The sequence below is a fragment of the Chrysochloris asiatica genome, unplaced genomic scaffold (genome assembly GCF_000296735.1).
Source record: "Chrysochloris asiatica unplaced genomic scaffold, ChrAsi1.0 scaffold00009, whole genome shotgun sequence".
Lineage (NCBI taxonomy): Eukaryota > Metazoa > Chordata > Mammalia > Afrosoricida > Chrysochloridae > Chrysochloris > Chrysochloris asiatica.
In genome coordinates, this window is record NW_006408527.1 from 29019420 (window position 1) to 29040431 (window position 21012).

The following is a 21012-nucleotide window of genomic DNA, read 5'->3' on the forward strand; positions in this document are numbered from 1 at the left end:
TTGATGCTTTCTGCATCATTTAATAATTTGCCCAGAGAATCTTTCAATAATGAAAGTCGAGGCTTGAATTTTTTCTTCAGTTCCCCCAGCTTGAGGAAGCTGAGCATGTTCTTCCTTTTTGTTTTTCTGATTCCAGATCTTTGCACATTTGATTATAATATTTGGTCTTATCTTCTGGAGCTGATCTTTGAAACTTTCTATTCAGCTCTTGTACCTCCTCATTTCTTTCATTTGGTTTGGCATCTCTATGCTGGAGAGCAAGTTTCAAAGTCTCTTCTGACATCCATTTTGACCTTTCCCTTCTTTCTTGTCTTCTTAATGACTTTTTGCTTTCTTTATGTATGATGTTCTTGATGTCAACCCACAACTCTTCTCGTCGTCGGTCTTTTAGTGTTTAATATATCAAACCTGTTCTTCAGATGATCTCTAAATTCATATGGGATATGTTCAAGGTCATATTTTGGCTCTCGTGGACTTGTTTTCATTTTCTTCAGCTTCAGTTTGAATTTGCATATAAGTAATTGATGGTCTGTTCCACAGTCTCTGCCCCTGGCCTTGTTTTGACTGATGATATGGAGCTTTTCCGTCTTTTCTTTCCACAGATGTAGTCATTTTGATTTCTACGTATTCCATCTGGCGAGGTCCATGTGTATAGTCGTCTGTTATGCTGTCTAAAAAAGATATTTGAAATGAACAAATCATTGGTTTTTCAGAATTCTATCATGCCTTCTCCAGCATCATTTGTATCATCAAGGGCATATTTTCCAACTGCTGGTCCTTCCTCTTTGCTCCCAACCTTTGCATTCCAATCACCAGTAATGAGCAATATATCTTGATTACATGTTTGATCCATTTGAGATTGAAGACATTGGTAGAATTCTTCCTAGTGGTTGGTGCATAATAATTCTTCCTAGTGGTTGGTGCGTAAATTTGAATAATAGTTGTATTAACTAGGCTTCCCTGTGGGCACATGGATATTATCCTATCACATATAGTGTTGTACCTTATGACTGATCTGGATATGTTATTTATTTATTTATTTATTTATTTTTGATTCTTTAAAAACTTTATTTTCAAAAATAACTTATTTAACATATAACTACTTAAATACTTAAGAATTAGGACTTAAGTTTTTTTAAAATAGAAGCATATCCTTTGATAATCAAATCGCTTGTGATTCGTTCTTTGGAGGACTTTATCTTAATAAGGTACTAATGTAGTTGTATGATGACAGAGTTTTGTTTTGTTAGGATTATTTTCCAGCAGCCAATCAGCTAACCAAGTGAAAGGATCTGCTGGTTTTCACTTACAAAGCTCTGTGAGTCCTTCAAGCAGATTAGGCATTACACATAAATTTAAATAATCCTTAGCAGATTGTCCAACTGGAATTGGCTCAAGTATCACTTCAGGAAACATGAATTGAATTTCTCTTTCTGCTGCAGCAAAGTTATTACTCCCATGAAATGTATTCCTTAGATCATGTGTACCATAAATTGCTCTTAGACTGTCTGGATGTGTTTCCTTAGCTACTAAGCTATTACTTGGTCCCAAAAGTTCATTCCGGTAAGAGATGGCTTTATCTCTAGCTAGTATCATGGTAACAATTGGTCCAGAACTCAAGTAAGCTGTTAAATTGGGAAAAAACATTTTCCCATACTGTTCCACATAAAAGTTACTACAGTGTTCAGGGCTGAGATGTAGTTTTCTTCTCTGAACAATGGTGAATCCGGATCTGAGAATAATATCTTGTATCTCCTCCTCTTTGTCAACAATATCTGGCTTGATAATGGCCAAAGTTTTTTCGATATACATCTGTGGTGGGGGCACTGATAACTCCATCCCAGCTTTTCAGAGTACAATTTGAGAGTTTCTTGACAAATCAACTTAGCACTGTATCATTGGATATGTTCTTTTTGACGATGCATGCAACACCATTCCTTTTCAGTTGGTCATTCCTGGCATAGCAAACCATGTGGTTGGTGGATTCAGAATGGCCAATACTAGTCCATTTCAGCTCACTAATGCCTAAGATATCGATGTTTATCCATTCCATTTCATTTTTGACAACTTCCAATTTTCCCAGATTCATAGTTCATATATTCCATGTTCCGATTTTCAGTGGATGTTTACAGCTGTTTGTCTTCATTTTGATTTGTGCCCTATGAGCAAATGAAGGTTCTGTGTTCTTTTCTTCCACGAGCTTAACTCCATTCATGTCATCATGGTCAACTCTACTTTGAGGAGGCATCTCTTCCCCAGTCACATTTTGAATGCCTTCCAAACTGAGGGGCTCATTTGCCAGCACTGTATCGGACAGTGTTTTTCTGCTATTCGTTCATAAGGTTTTCAGTGACTAAAAAGATTCAGAAGTAGTTTGTCACTCTTTCTTCCTAGTCTGTCTTTGTTTGGAAGCTCATCTGAAACCTGTCCACCATGGGTGACACTGCTGGTTATTTAAAATACTGGTGGCATAGCCCTCAGAATCAGCAACTCACAAGCCACCACAGTACAACAGACAGATGAGTGGTGGCCATTTGGCTTTGACCTTATCGATCAAAAACTCTTATCTTCTGTACCTTCAAAGTACTCAGAATCTGATCACTTTTCACCACTACCAGTGGTACCATCCTAAGCCAGTTTATGTCGTATAGGGCTTGCTAACATCTTGTGTTCACTCTTTGTTTACCTTCTTTGTAGTCTGCTTTCTATATAGAATTGTTAGCAGGATTCTATCAATTTTAGTTCCAAACCTTCCTGGTGGTTTTCTATTTCACTGAAAATCAAAGTTCTTAACAGTGGTTTGCAGGGTATTTAGTCTCTGTCACAGCTACTCAGTTCTGTCATCCTGTCATGAAAAGAACCTTCGTTAAGTACCATCGAGTTCATTACCTAAGAGCAGCTGGTGAGTTTGAACTGCTGATATTGTAGTTGAAAACAACCCTGCAGTCCAGTACTTAACATATAGTGCATACTTGTGACTGTTTTGGATAAAATTTTATTTATGGACACTGAATTTTATATTTTGAAATGCCATGAAATATTCTACTTTTGATTTCTCAACTATTTACAAATAAATAACTCTTCATAGCTTGTGGGCCATACCAAAATATAGACACCATTCTGGAATTTGCCAAATAAACAGTTTGCTATTTCTACTCTTAAAATATCTATGGGGTGCTTTTAGTCCTTTTTTTCATGTTTTGTAAACTGGTACGGAACCTTATTTTGAGAAAGCTGAGCTGCTGTTCTGATGGGTTATTGTGACTTGTGTTGCCTTTTCCTTTGTAGGTACCACTTACCATCTCTCTCATCACCTGGGGTAGATATCTGGGACTCATCCTGGAGATGTCATTCTCCATCACATACCTAGTCAGCTGATTCATAAGACTTGTTGATTGTCTCCACTACCCCTTAAAATTTAAGTTTTCATTATATCTGACTTAGACTACTGTAGTAACTTCCCTGTTTCTGCTTCTAGTCTTAAGGCTCATATTGTTTTTGACAGATAGCGGAGCATGTTATTTCCTGGAATAAAATCCTTCACAACATACAAGATGTTCCAAATTGATTGATAATGTAGGCTCTGGTACTATACTGCCAAGTTTGAATTCCAGCTCTACAACTTAATAGCTTGTGTGACCTTGTTGTTGTTGTTATGTGCCATCGAGTCGGTTCCGACCCATAGCGACCCTGTATAGGGTTTCCGAGGGTGTAAATCTTTACGGGAGTAGAAAGCCTCATCTTTCTCCCACGGAGCAGCTGGTAGTTTCGAACCGCTGACCTTAAGGTTCGCAGCCCGATTCGTAACCACTATGTTAACCAGAGCTCCTTGTGTGACCTTGAGCAAGTACATTAATTGTGTTAAGTCCAGTATCCTAATTATATAATGAAGCAGTCTATATATAAAAAACAAAATACTTCAGTAGTGCTTGACACTAAATCCCAGATATCCTGCTCCTACTACAATTCAAGTATTAGTTGCCACTTTTATTTTTAATATTCACTTCTTGACGACTACTCTCAATTTCTTGTACTGCTTTTCTCACATGTATTTGATTTAGACTTCTTGGCATTTTTGTCAGCAGACCGTGGTTTTTCATGTGTACCTCTCACTTCAAGAGTCAACCCAAATACATTCACCTCTAGGAAGATGGTCCTATCATTTTAGAAGGAGTTAGTGTTCCCTTCTCTGTGTTCTTATAGCTCCTTATGCAAGGGGGTTACCAAAAGTTCATGAAAAAATGGAATGAAAAGATAATGGAATTTACCACAAATATTTGGAAGCCTCCTCATATAACCTCTCCCTTTTGCTGTGTATTATAATTCTTTTAAAACATCTTCCACATTAGACTGAAAACATCCTAAAGATTGGGACCATGTGTTTTTCATGTCTGCATCCTCAGCACTTAGCTCATAGTGTGGTATGTATGCACACAATAAATTGATTGAAGATGGACAATAGCTTATATAGACACCAGATAACTTGCAGTTTATGTCTATCACTTTCAGATGTTGGATTCATTAATCACTGAGTTCGTAGTATTGTGCCTGGTACTTCATAGCTACTCAGAATTTTCTAACTGAATATGACTGAAGAACCCAAACTTTAATTTTAAAACAATCCATCAATTAATTATGAGGGGCTTCAAAAAAAAAATAATGAAAAATTTCCAAAGATTATTTTAAGCTCCCTCATGTTTGGAGAATTTATTGTTTTAATACTATTCCTTCTTCTTTGTGATGCATTTTAGATTTATTGCTACAGAGAACTCCTGTTTCTAAAGTAAGCATGAGGACTAAATCTTTTGTTCCTGTGGCGCAGTCCAGTTTGACCTTTATAAAAGCATTAAAAACAGGCAAGTATGTTTTCTAATTGTACTTGAATGTTCGCTCAGCGTTTCATGAAATGAACTCATGATGACAGAATTTTTAAATAATTAGAGGGGTTTTGTTAGCAAAATGGTCATTTGCTATATATTTTATAGTAACCTAAAGGACATTATTTTGTGCAGTAACCTGATTGTATTCTTAGATATTCCTAGACACCCAATGCCATTTGCTGCAAAAAACATGTTTTATGATGAACGTTGGAAGGAAAAGCAGGAACTGGGCTTCACTTGGTGGCTTAATTTTATATTAACTCCTGATGACTTCACTGTAAAAACAAATGTTTCTAAAGGTAAATATATGTATTTTAAATAATAATATCCTATTTAAACAGAATTTTTAATACACTCATTCCTTAATTATGCCTATTATCATTATATCTCGTTGATGATATGCTTTACTAATTGATTGACATGAATGTTAGAGGTGGAATTATTAAGATTTTTAATGAATTTTGTACTTAAAACATTAAAATTCACTTTTTTGTTTTTCATTCTCTCATTAGCCAATGTAGTTTCCATCCTTTCAAGTATATATGGGCTCTATTTTACCATATACTGAGTCACAGTTAATATTGAACTAAGAAATTCATTTAGTCTTAGCTCCATGAATAAAGTATAATGTCCTAATGAATAAACAAACCTAGCAGTCTTTTGTGGCTTGATATGAAGGCAAGCTGTAGGGACCTGAAATCAGGTTGTGGTTGGGTTGTTTGAAACATTTGTGTTCTTTCTGGAAAAGAAAAGACTTGGGTATTGGACAAGGGTGTAAGATAGTGAGTGGCTTTCAAATCTGAAAGATTTTCTCTTAAAAGAGAAGGAAACTTACTTTTGTGCATTTCTCACATAGAAGGTACAGGGATCAACTTCAATTTTAAATAGAAGAAATCCTTATAAACTTTCAAATTGTCAGCCATCACATAAGATGGTGAGATTCCTATTGTTGCAAAAATTGGTTTGTAATTGTCAGAGAAGTCTCGTATGTGTTTTCTACATCCAGAGGGTCTTTGGATTACATGACCTCTAAGATTACTTTCTTTCTTTAAAAAGGAAACCAAGTCCAATTTTAGTTGTCTTCTTAAGAGAAAATATGTTTAATAAAAATTAAGAATACATCTCAAAATTATTGATTTTTTAAAAATTTGCTTCTCTTTAGAAGCTTATAATTTTACTAATTTGTAAAAGGGACAGGAGTATAGTACCAGTTTAGGAGGTTATTTCAATGTGTGTTACATATAATAGTATTGGAACTTGAATAATAGTGAAGGTGGTGAGAAGTCATCAGACCATTTTGCAGGTAGAGCTTATAGGATGAAAGGATATGGACTTAGCAAGTGGCGACCCTTTTATTTTAAGATAAGAAAGACAAGAGAAGAGCATGTTTGGAAGGGGCAGGGAATAGATTCTGCTCTGGGACATCTAAAGCTGCATTTTATTGCTGAATTAAAGGTTATATATACTATTTAACAAGAAACATCCTTCCTTTTGCTTTTACCCAGTAAATGCTACTACTCTACTGTTGGGAATGGAGAGTCAACATAAACCAAGTGTTCCTAGAGCACCTACAAAAGATGAAGTATCTCTCAGAGCTTACACTATTCGATGCAGATTGAATAGATTACGTCGTACAGCCTGCTGTTTATTTACTTCTGAAAAGCTGGTTAAAGCTATTAAAAACCTGGAAATTGAAATTGAAGCTAGACGGTTGATTGTTCGCAAAGATAGACATCTCTGGAAGGATGTGGGTAAGAACACTGCAGACAATCTGAGATTGGTTCTTTGAAAACACTTTAAGAGTTTACATTTCAGACTGAACTATATGTAAGGGACTTCAAAAAGTTGATGGAAAAATTCCGTTATCTTTTAATTCCATGAATTTTTAGAAGTTTTAGAATCTCCCTCGTATGTGAATACTTTGTGGCTTTACTGTCTACAATCTCACCTAAATATGACCGTATGTGTTTTAAAGTATTAGTATATGATAACATTAGTGTAAAATAGCATTTGAGATCAAAAGGGTAGCATTTACCCAAGGACAGAGTTCAGAAGGGCTGGGAAAGAAGGAGAAATGGAAACAGGAGACACAGGGAAGAAGAAATGGGCTAAGGGATGTTACATTGAGGGGATTGTTGTTGTTGTTCTGTGTTGTGGAGTGGGTGCCAACTCATTGCGACCCTGTATAGGAAATAAGGAAGACTGGGGAAAAGAAAATGTTATTTATTGAGGGGGCACTGTATTGCACACATCAAGCAAGTACTTTCTATATTTTAGTCCTCACAGTGAAGCTCATCAATCGGCTATCATTTACTTGTTTTTACAAATGATGAAACCAAGACCCAGAGATGCTCAGTAAATCCCTCATGATCAATAGCTAATGTTAGAAATAAGACTTAAAACTCAATTTTAACAGTTTCCAAAGCCAATTTCTTAGACCAGATTACTCTAGAGATAATAGTCTATCTGAAAAAAGATATATACACCATGGTTCAAATTGAAATCCCTAATATCTAAGTAACTAGTGCTTTCTCCACTAGACAATGCTGTTTGCACATTTAGCAGTCCAGTGCTTATCCTACAGCACCACACCAGGACTCCTGGGAAGGGATTACAATTAGTGAAATGAAAGAAAATGCCTATGGACTGTTGAATATAAAACTGATGATTTGCTCTGGATCATCACCAGATTCACAATAATAATAATAAAAAAGATGTACATTTTATCTACTGACTTTTCTCCAGACAGTATTATTTATTGTTTCTATTTGATGAGTGATCTGAACTTACTTTTTACATGTTTCAGGTGAACGACAGAAAGTACTAAATTGGCTTTTATCATATAATCCTTTGTGGCTACGAATTGGCTTAGAGGTAAACATTTTCATTTTTAAAACAAAATAATTTTTAAATGTACTTTTAGTAAGATGTTTGTTGTCATAATGTGTTGTCAAGGTGGTTCCAAGTGATAGCAACCCTGTATAGACTTTCTGAGGAGCAGCTGGTAGGTTTGAACTGCTGACCTTGTGTTTCTCAGTCTAGAGCTTATACTGCAGCACCACACCAGGAGTCCTTTAGTACAGTGGGTGATGGTTATGTGCTGTGGAGTCAATTCTGACTCATAGCAACCCTGTATAGGGTTTTCGAGGCTGTAAATCTTTATGGGAGCAGAAAGTCTCATTCTCCTGCAGGACGGTTGGTAACTGTGAGATTAGCAGCCTGATCTGTCACCATTACTCTGCCGGAGATTTTTTTTTTTTTTAAACAAAGAACAAAAAAATAATATAAAATTTCTCTATTTTGCCAAGTATTTTATTTTCCCAAGCCTTCATCTCTATATTTTCTCACTATAAAGTTATAGCACAGCTTAATGATTGTATTTTTTCCTAATTGTTTTAAAAAGTATTCAAAATAAATTTACTGATAATAAGCTAATTTCATATTTAAATTGGTTTTAAACCTCTGAACTTGGCAAATTATTATCTTAGATTATTTGTAGATAATTTTCTACTTGGTAATTAGTATAAAACTGAATGTTTAGGTTTTTGTTTTACCTTCATGATATGCTTAATTGAACAGTTATAATTAAATTAAAAGAATATGCTTGCATTTGATAATTCTTTAACTTAAAGCTAATAAATTTGGAAGTAGATATTGTCTGATGATTTTTAAGAATTTGCATTAGTCCTGAGCTTTTGAGGTTTTCATTGTGAAATATACTGTATTCACTGAAGGATTCATAAAGTGTGGATGTACAGTTTAAAGACTTCATTAAGCAGTGTCAACATCACCCCCATACTATTTAGGAAATAGAAAACTGCCTATCCCAAACACATCCCTCTGCTTCTTAGTTAAAATAGTGTAGTCTTCATTTTTGCTGTAATTTCTTTTCAGACAGTTTTTGGAGAACTCATATCTTTGGAAGACAATAGTGATGTCATGGGGTTGGCTGTGTTTATTTTGAATCGCTTGCTTTGGAATCCTGATATAGCAGCTGAATATAAGCATCCCACTGTTCCACATCTATACAGAGATGGTAAATATTTTTGCCTTCACAATATTTTCGATATACTATAAATAAATGGTTTCTTCTTATCTTTTTCTTATTAATGTAAATTTTGCCTTCTCAGAAAAATCTATGGAAATGGTTTTCTTTCTATTACTTACCTTGTCTTTAACTCCATTTCCCTCCATCATTTATTTCATCTCTATTTGTAATTTTTTATAACATTGTATTGTCTTTTGCCTCTCCCCACTCTCCATTAGGTGAGCTTGAACTACCAACCTTGTGGTACAAACAACTTTGCAGTCCAGCATATTAGCCTACAGCGCTATAGCAGATGCTCATTAAATGTTTATTAGCTAGACCAGCTAGATCTAATGTTCTCTCTTGCCTCTATTTACTCTTGTAATGGAAATCTTAATGGTATTTACCCCATAGTGTTATTGTGAGGATAAAATGGATTAATGTGCGTTAAACATTAAGAGCAAGCACATAGTTTTATTTATGTTTGAAGTCATATATTTTATATTGTATGTGCACAATTATTGATATTTGAAGGTGAAACTTGTCTTTCACAGATTAAGTTGCATGCTTTTTTGTACTTTATTTAAGGTCTTGAAGAAGCTTTGTCTAAGTTTACATTGAAAAAATTATTGTTGTTGGTCTATTTTCTTGATTATGCTAAAATCTCCAGACTTATTGATCATGATCCTTGCCTCTTCTGTAAAGATGCTGAATTCAAGGTATAGTTCTCATCTTTCATATTTCACATTTAAGACTGTTGCATTCTTTTATTGTATAGTTTGCCCTTGTTGTTGTTATAGGTGCCATTGAGTCAGTTCCGACTCATAGCGCTCCTATGCACAACAGAATGAAACACTGCCCAGGTCTGTGCCATCTTCACAATTATTCTTCTGTTTGAGTCCATTGTTGCTATCTTTAGAAAAAATGATGTGCCTAAAGAACAGTAAAGGAGCCCTGCTAGTATAGTGGTTAATGCATTCATATGCTAACTGCAAAGTCAGCAGTTTAGTAATTCAAATCTACCAGCCTGTAATGGAGAAAGATGAGGCTTTTTGCTACCATAAAGATTTACAGCCTCAGAAACACTGAGTAGGAAGCAACTCTATGGCACATCACCTCCACCATCACCAATGAACAGTACTCTGGAGCATCATCAGAATGTCTACCTAGTGATTCTGATCAGTGACTCTAACTGTGTCTGAGTTTTGTGAGTTTACAGTTCACCAGTGTATATTGTCCTTACTCTTAATTTCAATTTGAAAATGAGCCAAAATATGCTTTTGAGGAATTAATCCTTGGGAAATTTCTTTCCTAGATTTGATGTCATATATCATCAAACTTATACTACTTTTCAGAACATTGTATTAATTTTGAGCATTTTTTAAGAAGGCTGAATTGGAAATACATGAAATCTGCATTGATGTCATGTGATATGAAATCTGTAATATTTTTTTTAATACTATTTTTTTCCTATATAGACAGAATAACTCGAAGGATTTTGTTTTACTATAGACAACATATTACATTGGTATATAATACCTTCAATTTGTTTTTCTAGGCCAGTAAAGAAATTCTTTTGGCTTTTTCTCGAGACTTCCTAAGTGGCGAAGGTGACCTTTGTCGGCATCTTAGCTTTTTGGGATTACCTGTTAGCCATGTTCAGACACCATTTGATGAATTTGATTTTGCTGTTACAAATCTTGCTGTAGACTTACAGTGTGGGGTGCGTCTTGTGTAAGTATGCGAAATAGAATTATTTTGTTTAATGAGTAGACAAATTTTCAGGAAATACTTTTTGGTGTACTTTTACAGGTTTTGTTTGTTCCTTCTCCTACTGAAATAAATTGAGGGTTACAATTTTGAGTTTATTGTCAACATGTTCAGCAAAATGTTATGATAGTTTTAGGGCTTGAAACCCTGTGTTCTGTCCTTAATGGCATGTGATTAGGACCCATAGGTAGGAACCACTGATGTCACAGTACAAGAGTTAGGGAAAGTGGGGATTTAATTAAAACATAAAATACTAAATTATACTATGTCTACGATGGTCTCATAATTTACCTGAAAGCATTAAATACCACCACCACAGTGGTTTCATGAGTACTGTATCATTTCAGATTGATTTTAATAGCATTATTCTATTTTAGCATGAAGGAAATTAAGAAAAGATTGAATAGCTTGTGCCAAGTGTCATAAAGTAGAACACCAGCTCAGTATGCTTACCATCAGATTACACAATATTCCCTCCATAACAAAGTGGAAACTTTAACAATGACTTTGGAATGAATTCAGTGAGTTACCAATTCTTCCACTGGAACAAATGACCTTTGGCATAGTACTAAGGTTGGACTTTTTACAATATCTGAATTAGTAACTTTAGTGTTACGAATACATGTTACATCTTTATCAAGGAAGCATTTTTGGAGTCAAGGAAAGAGATTTCTTTAAATAAAGTGTTTTTGAATGTATTTCACAAATGTTTAGCCTCAAAACAGCAAATTAAGCTTTGAAATATAGGATGCAAAGAGATAATAGCTTTCATAGAATATATCCTCAGTATTTTTTTCTAATTGGATATATATTCAGATCTTAAAATACTTGTGGTATAGCAAGGATATTATAGACATGCTCAATTTCAAAGTAAAGTTTGTCATGAAGTGACTTGGAATACACTTAATTTTTTGTTTATCCTCTTCTGACACCAACCATCCCACACAGCACTCTCTGCTTCACACCTGGGTTCAATAATCAAATGCAGTGGCCACACAGAACTCATAACAATACTCACAATTATGTGCTTTATTAGGGAAGCGAACAGGTACCAATTCAGGATCAAAAAATCGCAGGGTGCAACAAGTTCTTAAGGCAGAAACACCTCTTGTCTGCAATATTGTAGGCTGAGAGACTAAAAACAATAGTGAGTAGTCCCTGCAATATTGGAGACAAAAGGTGTTCCTGTTACAAAATTTTTTTAGCTAGTCTGTGCATGCCCAAAGTTCCTCAAGCCAGTCTCCTGCCCTTAGGTACTCAGTCCATAGGCCTAGAGCCGGAAGCTGCTTTGTCTCTCCATGTCACCTCTTGCCATAGCATGCTCCACTCATGCTCTTCCTTCTTGATGGCCCTGGAATCTTCGTCTCTGCTTCTGAGAGGTCTTCTGTTTACCTAGCTGTAGGGCATAACTAACCAATCCCAGCTATAGAAAACTGTATGTTATATTTGCATGGTCCCAACCAATCACTTGGAATCCAAGATGGACAGATTTCATCTCTCATACTTCAGACATATTGTCAGGAGGGACCAGTCGCTGGAGAAGGATATCATGTTTGATAAGGTGGAGGGTCAGAGAAAAAGAGGAAGATCCTCAGCAAGATGGATTGGCCAAGTGGCTGCTTCGATAGACTCAAGTGTGGCAACAGTAATGAGGTTGCCCAAGATCGGACAGAGTTTTTTCTCGATGCATAAGGTCGCTATGAGTCGGTACTGACTTGATGGCACCTAACAACAGCAACAACAACCAGTCACTTGGTGGGAATTAAGAAGACTTTGGTTAGAAAAACCATATCAAATAAATTCAAGACAGCATAGACCTTTACCACTTTCCAAGAGTGGCAGTAATAGGTTTTATAATCAGTGCAGCTTTTCTTAAGCTTTTATAAGAGTTTTTAGTAAATTGTATATTGATGCTTTATATTTGGTTAGGAACATTCACTATTTAAGAGACTCAATCTTGCATACCATTTTTCTATTCTGTATAATGTAAGTAAAATGACTGTTTCTTTGGTCTCTGAAATCATTTGACAGCACATATGGATTCACTAATGCCATGGGTCAAATGGGCCTAGTTTACTGTTGCAGAAATACTTCATATATTAATTGGGTGATTGGCTTAGATTAATCTTGGTAGCTTTGTAACCTTAAGAAATTAGTTCATTAAAAGTTTGAAAGGTTTTCACTGTATTCAGTAATTGGGTGGGGCCTCTCTTTATTTTTTTTTGTGATGATAGCATTTATTGTCTAGAGGAGAAAACACACTAGTGCCTTAATTGTTGTTGTTGTTATGTGCCATCGAGTCGGTTCCGACCCATAGCGACCCTGTATAGGGTTTCCGAGGGTGTAAATCTTTACGGGAGTAGAAAGCCTCATCTTTCTCCCGCGGAGCAGCTGGTAGTTTCGAACCGCTGACCTTAAGGTTCGAAGCCCGATTTGTAACCACTACGCTACCAGAGCTCCTATGCCTTAAATATTAGGGATTTCAATTGAAACTGTGGTGTATATATCTGTTTTTAGCTAAACTAATATCTCTATGTTGTTGTTAAGTGCTGTCGTTGATGTGTATAATACAGTACCCCTTCAGTAAGTAACATTTTCCATTTCCCTTTCTTCCTTCTTCACTACCTTTATTTTTCTTCCTATCTAGATCCTTTGTTTTTGTTCACATGTATGTTTGTGTATAAATCTTCCATTTTTTCTTTATTATATGTTCAAAGACCTTCCAATCCTAGACTTTAAATGAGAAATAAATCTTATCTACTAATTATGGAACGACTGTACCATATTTTCTCATATGCCACATCCACACAAATAACACACACATGCATATAATGGGCATAGTGCAAGGAAACTAATGCACTAGGGTATTGCTCAGTCTGCCAAAATAAAGAAAGTAAAATGTATATATTCGTCACTTTAAAATACAGTATTGAGATCATTTTTAGGAGTGTTTTGACCTGAATGCCCACTATAGATTTATTTGGCTGGTAACTATATTTAAGTAAAGTTTATTTTTCATAGTAGCATTTTCATTTCAAAATTCCTTTACTGCTAGGAGAACCATGGAACTTCTCACACAAAACTGGAATCTCTCAAAGAAACTCAGGATTCCTGCAATAAGCCGTCTTCAAAAGATTCACAATGTTGACATTGTTTTTGAAATTCTGCAATCACGAGGAATTCAACTAACTGATGAACAAGGTAAGAAATGAGTAGAGCTAAAACCTTTCTTCTCACTGGCTATTGATATGTGTGTATCATCTTAATGGACTGCCTTCTCATTTGTAGGAAAAAAAATCTTATCTAAGGATATCGTGGATAGGCACAGAGAAAAAACTCTTGCATTGCTTTGGAAAATAGCATTTGCTTTTCAGGTATCACACTTTTGGTACATTTTTAACTTGTTAACAATTTTGAATACTAATTTACAAAAACTAATTGAATCAAAGACTAAAATAATAGCTGTCACTTATTGGGGTTTATTCTAATGTTCATATCACCCCTACGAAGTAGGGAACAAGCGTAGGGTTAGTTATGTTGTGGATAAGAAGTGAAACTGAGAGGGACAAGGCTTGTGTTGCCCCAAATTTAATGTTTCTAACTACTATATATCCCATCACTTTGATGTAGACTGTTTTTGCCTTTTAAAAGTTTGAATTTCTGATGCTAAACTGCATATACATTTTGGGAACTTTGTTTATTCTAGCTCTTTAAAACTCCTGATTGGGTTATATTAACTTCTACACCTTATCTAAATAGAAGAGTTATTTTAATTTCTGTGAATTAAAGAGATGGTGTTTTCCTTTTTTTGTGTTTCAGGTGGATATATCCCTTAATTTAGATCAATTAAAGGAAGAAATTGGCTTTTTAAGACATACACAGAAATTAAAGAAAGCAATGTCTACACTATCATGTCATTCTGATACTGTCATTAATAAGAAAAACGAGAAGAGAAGGAGTGGCCCCTTTGACCAGTACAGTGAAAGCATAAGACTGTTAATGGACTGGGTAAATGCTGTGTGCGCCTTTTATAATAAGAAAGTAAGTTGCTTTGTCTTTGTTTTACCCTACATCTTTAAATAAATTTTGGGTAAAACTAGTTAAACTTAATATGCAGAACATTTTCATGTATTAATTAAATGGTTTTAGTTTTTCTGTATAAACAAACTTTTCCTCAAATGAGTTAGTGTATTTCATCTGACTTACGATGTTATCAGTTGTCTGAGGCACTATAATTTTATGTATCACTAAGTAGGATAAGCACTGGATCACAAAGTTGTTTTGAACTGCAGTTTGGTGGTTTGAATTTACCAGATGCTCATTGGAAACACTATACAGGATTGCTGAGTGGGAACTGACACAAGATCACTTAACAACAACAACAATAAGAAAGAAAGTGTGACCAAGATAGGTCTAATAGTCTAATAGGAGACACTTGTGTATATCAGGGAACCCAAAGGATCATATCTTTATTCTAAAGGTGAATGCGTATAAACCCACCAACCCAGAACAGGGCAACAGAAACAAACTTACCTCTAGGTAGAGGAAGGAGACAAAACTTACATGTAAGGTGATTTTTCCATCGTCATTTGTTAGGTACTTCCGCATGAGATGAGCTTTAAATGTAAATGCTCAAAAATATTTCCCTGATATACATGGATGAAATGTCTGGTAAGGAATATTAAAAAGGACAATGAAAGGGAGTACATTTTACTAAATATAATAAATGATTCTACTTTGAACAAGTATTGCTAGTAGAAAAATTGTCAAATAATCTGGATAATCAATGTTTTACCTAAACAGTCAGAGAAGGTATTTTACTCAGATTACACACTTTTGGAATGGTTACTATTTTACAATTGTGAATTTGGCTATGAATATTGTAATATACTATATATTGTTAGAAAATAATGTGATTTTCTTAGCTATAAAACAAACAAATGCTGGACTATAAAACCACTAGCATCTAAATTGGTATCTAAATGTAGTTAATTATTTCTTTTGCTTTACAAATTAGGTTGAGAATTTTACAGTGTCTTTCTCAGATGGCCGTGTGTTATGCTACTTGATCTACCACTACCACCCTTGCTATGTGCCTTTTGAGGCTATATGTCAACGAACGACTCAAACTGTGGAATGCACACAGACTGGTTCAGTAGTGTTAAATTCATCATCTGAGTCTGATTCTAGTTTTCTGGATATGTCTCCTAAAGCATTTGATCACGGTTCGTCCCTTTTCTCTTTTTGTTGATTGACTTTGCAAAAATTTCCTTTGCTGTGTGTGATTTTTGACTAGAGCCGTCTGATTTGTCTCTTTTTCACTTGCATAGTAGAAAATACTTCTGAACTATACAAAGAGCTCTTAGAAAATGAAAAGAAAAATTTTCATTTGATTAACTCTGCAGTGAGAGACCTTGGTGGAATACCTGCCATGATTCATCACTCAGACATGTCAAATACAATTCCAGATGAAAAAGTAAGTAAAGGAGATTTTTTTAACTAATGGTATCTCAGAAGATAATATTACCGTCACTTGTGTTCCCTCTTGCTTTTCTGTTTTTATCTTTTGTGTTTTCTATTAGGTGGTTATTACCTATTTGTCATTTCTTTGTGCAAGACTTTTGGATCTTCGTAAAGAAATAAGAGCTGCTCGACTTATACAAACAACTTGGAGAAAATATAAAATGAAAACAGATCTAAAGCGTCATGAGGTACTCCTCAAAATTTAAAACACTGTGCTGTGTATTGTACTTCATAAAATGCCATTTAGTAGATTCTTTATACTAATTATATTTTACTGACATGAAGTAACTGGGTAAATTAATAATTGTGTGGGTTGTCTGAATTGAGGTTTTTTTACCCCTTATTCCTAATGTTTCCTTTAATCAGTACATCGCCTAGATTCTGTCCATAGTTTTCCTTTCTCTGCTTCAGACAAGTGGAACAACTTACCTGCTTTGTAAATTTGTGAAGCATAAATGGAGGAAACTTAACTGGGGTCTTCCTTTCTTCCTTTTGAAACATAATCTGCCTTCAGAGAGAGTTGTTGTTAGGTGCCAACTCATAGCGACCTTATGCACAGCAGAATGAAACACTGACTGATCATGGGCCAACTTCACTACTTTTGCCACACTTGATTCCACTGATGCTGCCACTTGGCCCATCCATCTCATTGGAAGTCTTCCTCTTTTTCTCTGACCTTCCACCTTACCAAACATGATATCCTTTTCCAGCGACTGGTCCCTCCTGAAAAGATATCCAAAGTATGAGAGTCAAAGTTTAGCCATCCTGGCCTCCAAGGAGCACTCTGGCTGCACTTCGCCAAAACAGATCTATTGGTTCTTTTGGCAGCCCATGGCACTTTCAATATTTCCCTCCAACACCATAACTCAAAAAAGCATCAATTCTTCTGTGGTCTTCCTTATTCACTGTCCGCTTTCACATGCATATGAGGTTATTGAAAATACTATGGCTTGGGTCAGGCACAACTTAGTCCTCAAGCTGACATCTTTGCTCTTCAACACTTTAAAAAAAGGTCTGTGCAGCAGATTTGCCTAATGCAATACGTTGTTTGATTTGACTGCTGCTTCCGTGAGTGTTGATAGTTGATCCAAGAGTGAAGTCCTGGACAACTTCAATCTTTTCTCCAATGATAAGAATGTTGTTTATTGGTCCAGTGGTGAGGATTTTTGTTTTCTTTACATTGAGATGCAATGCATATCGAAGACTGTGCTCTTTGATGTTCATCAGTAAATATTTTACGTCCTCTTCACTTTCAGCAAGCAAGGTTATATCATCTGTATATTGCAGGTAGTTAATGAGTCTTCCTCCAATCCTGATCCCACATATGTCTTCATATAACCCAGCTTCTTGCATGATTTGCTCAGCATACAGGTTGAATAAGTATGGTGAAAGAATACAACCTTGTCTTACACCTTTCTTAATTTTATACCATTCAGTGTTCCCATGTTCTGTCTCCACCTGGGTTCACAGTAGTCTATTGGAACGTTGTAGGGCTTAATTGTTTTGCCCTCACTTCCCCTTGTCGGTGGCTAACGTGGTCACAAATCAGAGCGTGTATTCCCACTGAGTCTTAGTCTTGGAGGGGAGTTTACTCTGAGAGGACCCAACCCCTTGCATTGATGTCTCCTGGGTGAGCAACTTGCTTGTTCTTATAGTAATCAGTCAGTCTGCCTCTATTGTTTTGTATTTTTCATTTCAGTCTTTCTTTCAAGCTGTATCTTCTGTTCTGCTAGCCACTCCCAGCTGGTCTGTCCGTCCTCTCAGGAGAAAATGTCCCACTTCTGAAGATTCTGGATGCTGTTCAGGATTCCACTTCTAGTCTTATGTAATGTCTAGGCTCCGGAGGTAACCTCCTTCACTGGGCACGTTAAATCCCCATTTTAGGTATTCTAATCAGTTATAGGCAGAAGACAGACTTACAAGCTTTCTATGGTGATATTTCTGGCTTTTCCTTTCTCTCCCCTTCCAGTGTCTATTTTATAATGCAATGCAAGGAAAACCAAAATTCAGAAGACAGCCAAGTGTCTTAACATTGTTGTTGTTGTTGTTAAGTACCATCGAGTCGGTTCCGACCCATAGCGACCCTGTATAGGGTTTCCGAGGGTGTAAATCTTTACGGGAGTAGAAAGCCTCATCATTCTCCCGCGGAGCGGCTAGTAGTTTCGAACCGCTGACCTTAAGGTTCACAGCCCGATTCGTAACCACTACGCTACCAGAGCTCCCCTTTTTCCCCATTCCAACCATGTCTCAATCCCTGTACCGCAGAGCCCTGTTGTTTCCAAGGTTGTGCATACATCATTATTTACCTCTGTTCCACTTAGCCCATGCAAACCTGCCTACTTGTTCTCCCATCTGCTATGTTCTTCCATTCCCCTCTCCCTTTTTGTATTTTGCCCCCCTTCCCAGCACCCAAACTATCCTGTGTCTATTCCCTGCCCTGTGCTCTAACTTTCCGTCCCTCCCCTCACCCTACCCCCCCCATATCCCTGCAACCAGCAAAGAATTCCCCCCATCCCCCGTTAGTATTGGTTCTTTTTCTTAGTCTTTTACAATAATGGTCCTGTGCAGTATTTCTCCTTTTGTGACTAATTTCACTCTACATAATGCCCTCAAGGTTCATCCATGTTAAGTGGTGATTTGCAGCTTCCTTGTTATTCTTCAAGGTAGCATAATATTCCATTGTATGTATGTACTACAGTTTGTTTATCCATTCTTCAGTTGATGGGCATTTACTTATGCTGTCTCCATCTTTTTGCTTTTGTAAATAGTGCTGCTGTGAACATTGGTATGCGTATATCTACTAGTGTTGTGGCTAGTATTTCTTGTGGGTAAATAACCAAGGAGACGAATTGCTGGATCATACGGAATTTCTGTTTTCAACCTGAGGAAGCGCCATATTGCTTCCAAAAAGTTTGGATCATTTTGCAGTCCCACCAGCAATGCAGGAGTGTCCCAGTATCTCCGGAGTGTCCCAGTATCTCCACATCCTCACCAGCATTTATTGTTCTCAACTTTTTTGATCTTCGCTGTTATTGCTGGTATGAGATGATATCTCATTGTTGTTTTGATTTGCATCTCTCTAATGGCTAGTAATCGTGAACATTTCTTCATATGTTTGTTGGTTGCCTGGATCCCGTCCTTGGTGAAGAGTCTCTTCATGTCCTGTGCCCATTTCTTAATTGGGTTATTTGTTTTATTTTTGTAGATGTGTTGTATTTTCCTATATATTTTAGAAATGAGTCCCTTATCTGATATGTCATTGCAAAAGATTTTTTCCCAGTCTGTGAGTCCCCTTTTTACTCTTTTGGGGAAGTATTTTGATGCATATAAGTTTTTAATTTTTAGTATGTCCCACTCATCTGTTTTGTCTGTTTTTGTTTGTGTACTTTTCAAAATGTGTGGTAGTCTGTATATGCCCTGAATTTGCACACTGACATTTGCTCCTATGTTTTTCATTGATGATCTTCATAATTTTGGGATTCACATTTAGATCTTTAATCCATGTTGAGTTCATTTTTGTATAGGCCATGAGGCAAAGGTCTTGTTTCAGTCTTTTACATATCGCTTTCCAGTTCTGCCAGCACCATTTGTTAAATAGACTATCTCTTACCCATGCAGTGTGCCTAAGCACGTTTTCGAAAATCATTTGGCTGTATGTGGTTGGGTTAATTTCTGGATTCTCGATTCTGTTACATTGATCACTATACCAGTACCAGGCTGTTTTGACCACCGTAGCCATGTAGTAAAGTTTGAAATTGGGGAGTGAGAGACTTCCAACCTTGTTCTTCCTTTTAAGCAGTGCTTTGCTTATCCTGGTCTGTTTCATTTCCATATAAATTTAGTAATTGTCCTTTCCATCACTTTGAAGAATGTTGTTGGAATCTGGATTGGGATTGCATTGTATGTGTAAATCGCTCTGGGCAGTATTGACATTTTCACGATGTTGAGTCTTCCTGTCTAGGAACATGGTATGTTCTTCCACTTCTGTAGGTCTCTTTTGGTTTCTTGTAGTAGTGCTTTATAATTTTCTTTGCATAAGTCCTTTGTTTCTGTGGTTATGTTTATTCCTAAATATGTCATCCTTTGTGTGGCTGTTGTAAATGGTATTGCTTTCCTAATGACCTTTTCATCACTATTGCTGTTGCTATAGAGAAATACAATTGATTTTTGTATGTTGATCGTATACTCTGCCACTTTGCTGAATCTTTGGATGAGGTCTAGTAATTTTTTACTGAGTCTTTGGGTTTTCTATGTACAGTATCATGTCATCTGCAAAAAAGGAGAGTTTTACTTCCTCTTTGCCAATTTGGATGCCTTTAATTTCTGTAACCTGCCATATAGCTCTGGCTAAAACTTCCAGCACAATATTGAATGTTGTTGTTGTTAGGTGCCATCGAGTCGGCACCGACTCATAGGACCCTATGCACAGGAGAACGAAACAATGTCTGATCCTGGGCCATTCTCACTACTGTTGCCACACTTGAATCCATCGATGCTGCCACCTGGCCAATCCAGCTCATTGGGCGTCTTCCTCTTCTTCTCTGACCCTCCACCTGACCCAGCATGACATTCTACTCCAGCAACTGTTCTCTCCGGACAATATGTCCAAAGTATGAGAGATGAAGCTTAGCAATCTTGGCCTCCAAGGAGCACTCTTGCTGTACTTCTTCCAAAACAGATATGTTGGTTCTTTTGGCAGTCCATAGCATTTTTGGTATTCTCCTCTGACACCATAATTCAAAGGCATCAATTCTTCTACGGTCTTCCTTATTCACTGTCCAGCTTTCGCATCCATATGAGGTTATTGAAAAT

The 21012-nt window shown here is 36.3% G+C and overlaps 1 protein-coding gene and 1 pseudogene across 1 annotated transcript in view; one reads left to right on the forward strand and one right to left on the reverse strand.

The window, feature by feature from the left end:
• Positions 1-21012, forward strand: part of ASPM (asp (abnormal spindle) homolog, microcephaly associated (Drosophila)) — a 92919-nt gene that overhangs the window by 21061 nt on the left and 50846 nt on the right. Inside the window, exons 4-16 of the mRNA XM_006834234.1 lie at positions 4752-4856; positions 5033-5179; positions 6386-6631; positions 7687-7754; positions 8775-8916; positions 9496-9626; positions 10466-10641; positions 13733-13878; positions 13966-14051; positions 14497-14718; positions 15695-15902; positions 16011-16153; positions 16260-16388. Of these exons, the coding sequence (XP_006834297.1) occupies positions 4752-4856; positions 5033-5179; positions 6386-6631; positions 7687-7754; positions 8775-8916; positions 9496-9626; positions 10466-10641; positions 13733-13878; positions 13966-14051; positions 14497-14718; positions 15695-15902; positions 16011-16153; positions 16260-16388 (1949 nt within the window). The remainder of the gene's footprint in view (positions 1-4751; positions 4857-5032; positions 5180-6385; positions 6632-7686; positions 7755-8774; positions 8917-9495; positions 9627-10465; positions 10642-13732; positions 13879-13965; positions 14052-14496; positions 14719-15694; positions 15903-16010; positions 16154-16259; positions 16389-21012) is intronic.
• Positions 1201-1839, reverse strand: LOC102824515 (annotated as a pseudogene).